The sequence below is a fragment of the Phasianus colchicus genome, chromosome 3 (assembly GCF_987193195.1).
Source record: "Phasianus colchicus chromosome 3, bPhaCol1.hap1.1, whole genome shotgun sequence".
Taxonomy (NCBI): domain Eukaryota; kingdom Metazoa; phylum Chordata; class Aves; order Galliformes; family Phasianidae; genus Phasianus; species Phasianus colchicus.
The window spans coordinates 72,265,065-72,269,318 of NC_143438.1; the positions used below are offsets into that span (position 1 = coordinate 72,265,065).

Here is a 4,254-nt window from a genome sequence, read left to right on the forward strand (position 1 = left end):
GACAGCTTTTCCATTATGCTGCTTCTCATTCAGCCCCACTTCTAAAATAGTATTTTTAATCTAGATTAATGTAGTGGAGCTGCTCTGGTCCTTAGCACAGCTCAGCTAAATCATTGCAATGGTACAACCAAGCTGTCCTGGAGGAAGTATTGTCAATCTGCAGATGGGCCAGGACATGCAAGTACATTCCTGTAGCTGTTACAAAACAAAACAATGGAAGTGGTGTAAGGATCTTTAAAAATATTACATTTTTCTACAATTCAGCATACATGTTGGGGGCAAGGCTTAAGGTGGGGAACTTGATAACTCAGTGTACTTCTCTGCATGCCTCTGCTTTGCTGCAGGTTGTTTGCGTGATGTCCAGCTCGACGGCCAGCCACTACTTGTGGAAGGCAGGAGCACAGAGTTTGGCTTCATTCTGAGGCGGCAGGGTGTCACGATGGGATGCCATTCTAGTGCCTGCAGCAGCCAACCCTGTTACAGCCCTTTCCTTTGTGTTGATCTCTGGAGAAAATATGAATGCCGGTATATTAAGCTTTTTTTTTTTTTTTTTTTTTTTTTTTTTTTTTAATACAGGGGTGATTGGGAAGCAATTTTCAAGCAAATTGCTTTCAACAGCAGAACTCCTGGCTGCTTCTGGCCAGAGGGGAGTATTCCAAAGACAAATCCTGCTCTGCGTCTCATCTTCTGTCATGGGCCAAACTTGCCTTTTCCTGCAAATCTGCTGTCAAACCTACTTGTTCCATCATTTTTTCCCCCCCATAATAAGAAGATCACACATCAGGGATATAAAATGCCAGAATCAAAGCCCACCAGCCTGGTATCCGATGCAGTTAGCCAGCTAAATTAAAATATAGGCATTTATGTTCCAAAATAATACAAACATACATGCAGGAGTGGGAGAAAATGCCTCTTGAATTCTTTCAATAGTCAAAATTTGACATATCTGAGGCCTAGTAAGTTGTTGCTAAAGGAGGCTCTGAGATGGTCTGAAGCATGCCTTGAGACACTCTGTTCTTCAGTCCCAGTGCAAAAGATCAGTATTGAGGCTCTTCTACAGAAAACAGGTCTGTGTTCACAGTATTCCTCCATGGCCCCTCTGACTACGTATCAGAAGAAATGATTTTCTCTGCAGATTCAAGATCTGAAAGACATGATGGTTGTTCAGAGCAGACCAATGACCATCTTTTTCCCAAAGACCCAGATGAACATTATAAAGCTTATTCTAAATACTAGCTAGCCTTTTCCCCATTGATCTCAGCTATCTACTTCTTGCTAAGGGTTTTTGAACACCTCTGTAGAAAAAGGATTAGTGCATTCAAAAACTGACATTCAAAAGCAGGTGCTTCACCTGCCTTAAAGATACCTTGTGCTTTTGTTGGACAGGTGTCCAGCTGGGAAAGTGGAAGTGACTGATAATCTTACAGGGCTCAGACACTGTACCTCATCACCTTGTGGACACTGGACCTGTAGGAATGGGGGTACCTGTGTGGCTCAATCCCAAGACAAGACTGTCTGCCAGTGCCCTGAAGGCTACAAGGGACGATGGTGTGAAATTAGCCAGGTGAAGGCAGGAAGACCTGTTGGACTCAGCTCTGGCTCTATTCTGGCAATCAGCATGTGTCTCCTTGTCTTTCTAGGTAGGAAAGCAAGTACTTTTTTTTTTTTTTCTTTTTTCTTTTTCTATTTAAATCTTTTTAAATCCATTGAATCAAGTGCTTTAGCCTCGGATGTTGTGATCAGTATTTCTCCTTTTCTGGAAATCATCAGTTAGGAGCTCATTTAAGGATGCTAAGTAACATATATTTACATGTTATATAACATATATACTTGCTTGAATCTTCCAGAATCACTTATTTTCAATCCTTCATAAATAAGGATTTTCACCTGTGTGTGCAAATCTGTGTGCAGCCATATCCATCTGAAACTCCCACCTGCCCGGAGCCCTCATATTCGTATTAAGTAGGATCTACAGCTAGCATGTGCTGTTCACATATTAGGAAGGTAGAGAGCTTTTTTCCAGAGGGTTTATGGTCTTTACAGGCAAGTCTCATTAAGAGTGCAGGGCAGAAAGAAATGTTCACAGTGTGTATGCTTTTAGGCACACTTTGGCTGAAATGTTAGTACACTGTAAAACTAGCTGTTTCTCATATTAAAAAAAAAGTGCATACATATCTCAGAATAGTAATGACTTCAGTGATTATATTACACTTGTAACCTTCATTAAAACAGTGTTTTACTTACTTTGGATATCTTATTTACTCAGGATTGGTGAAAGGCCAGAGATTGGCCAAAATGCCTTCTATTTAAATGGATTCCTTTAGGTAAGTAAAATACTCTTTTAATGAAGTTTATGATATAATATGCATAGATGACTCTTTACCTTCCTGAATATAAATTGTTTATATATTAATGATTACACAGTTCTTAACTGGGAATTTGATTGTCAAATTAAAAGTGGATTAAATGTGGAGGTTGGCGGCCCTGCATGCTGCAGGGGGTTTGAGCTTGATGATCCTTGAGGTCCCTTCCAACCCAAGCCATTCTATGATTCTATGATGATTCCAGGAATCATGTAACTACTTGTTAATTGTACATCATATTTTTCATATGTCAAATAACAAATAGGTGTATTCATTTCTTCTAGCTCTCTTAGTTTCCTATACAGTGTGGAGTCAGTGGGGAAGTTCAGGGTTTCGGAAAGGAGGAATTTACCACATTCCTGAAGAGCGTGAAAGCTGGGAGGATGTTAGAGAAAATGTCTTCAATTATAATGAAGAAGGAGGTGGAGAACGCGACCAGGTATGATGCAACTTCAATCCAGTCTTTGCAAATCCAGACTTTGCAAATCCAGTCTCTCCTCACCTTCCTTTCCCATAATTTTTATTTTTTTCTCTATTGTCCTTAGCCAAGGACAGGCTTTTTTTTTCTCTTTTTTTCTTTTTTTCTTTTTTTACCCTGAATTACTCTTTGAGTGGGAGAATTCTCTTTCAGCATAATCTGTCCTTCTCATGCTGGTCATCTATGGCCACCTTTGAGGGGACTTCTCTGGACATATCATTCTAAATTTACTTGAAGACTGCCATCACCCAAAGGGCATGATCGGAACGTAGCGCTCTCTCTTCTTCAGTTTATAGAAAACTCAGAATCCAGCTTTGTATTGCACCGGGCTTAAATACATTTTTTGAACCTATTTCCTTTTGCATTTTCTCTCTGACATTTGCATTTTTGTTTTTGTTTTTTACCCAGAATGCTTACAATGTAGATGAACTGAAGAAACCTCTCCGTAACATTCCCCACTTCTCCTTGAGGGCAACGTTTCCATATTCCAGGACACCCACTGGACCAAAAAGAGACTCAGTCCCAAACCGTGCACATCAAAAACAATCAGCGTCAGCTGTTAGCAGTGTTCCAGACTTCAAGGAATATGTTTCTCAAATCATCCGGGATGCAGACAATGATCTACAGAATCTTCCAGCTGACACTATTCATTTCTACTGCTTAGAAGGAGAATGCTCTCTAGCAGGGAGCCTTAGTTCCATAAACTCTGTTAGTGGTGATGAAGATCTAAATTATGACTTCCTCCGAGAGTGGGGGTCAAAGTTTGACAAGCTTAAAGAACTCTATGAGCCCTCACATCAACATTTGTAACTGGAGTTGAAGGAACTCGAGATGTTGCTCTGACAGATGGACACTACTTTTAAAAGACACCCTTTTTTATACATAAAGTACACCAAGTAACTTACTTGATACATGTTTTTAGTTACAATAGTATGGAATACTTTTCCCAGGAAAATAGCTTTTTTAATATGTGCTGTATAAATTGTTATTTAATAGTAGAAGCGGTAAGGCTTTTAATTTTCTTGAAAACTTTGGAATGCGGAATTATAATATAGCTTTTTATTTGCGTAGAGTACAGAAAGCTACTAGAATTGTCCCGGATGAAAGAACTTTTATTTTCTCCCTGACGTGACTTTTACTAGGGGTTAGCAATGCGTAGGGCCTTCTTATCACAGAATTGTAGGGGTTGGAAGGGACCTCTGGGGATCATCTTATTTTCAGCTGCATTCTTTAGATGTCGAAATAAGGATGATAAAAGTTAAATATAAAACATCTGAAACGCCTGCGTTTCTAGTCAGCTTTTCTCTTCAGCATCACCGATGCCCGCGGGGTGCGCCCTCAGAACGGCCATTTTCCCCACCCCCCAACCCGGCAGCAGGCGGGGCCTGGGCGCAGCGCCGCCCTTGGGCAGCG

The 4,254-nt window shown here is 40.5% G+C and overlaps 1 protein-coding gene across 1 annotated transcript in view; it reads left to right on the forward strand.

The window, feature by feature from the left end:
* The window catches only part of LOC116227621 (neural-cadherin-like), a 43,539-nt gene extending 39,309 nt beyond the window's left edge, over window positions 1-4,230 (forward strand). Inside the window, 4 exon segments of the mRNA XM_031591020.2 lie at window positions 345-525; window positions 1,387-1,640; window positions 2,648-2,802; window positions 3,250-4,230. Of these exon segments, the coding sequence (XP_031446880.2) occupies window positions 345-525; window positions 1,387-1,640; window positions 2,648-2,802; window positions 3,250-3,651 (992 nt within the window). The 3' untranslated portion in view covers window positions 3,652-4,230.
* The last annotated feature ends 24 nt before the right edge of the window (window positions 4,231-4,254 follow it).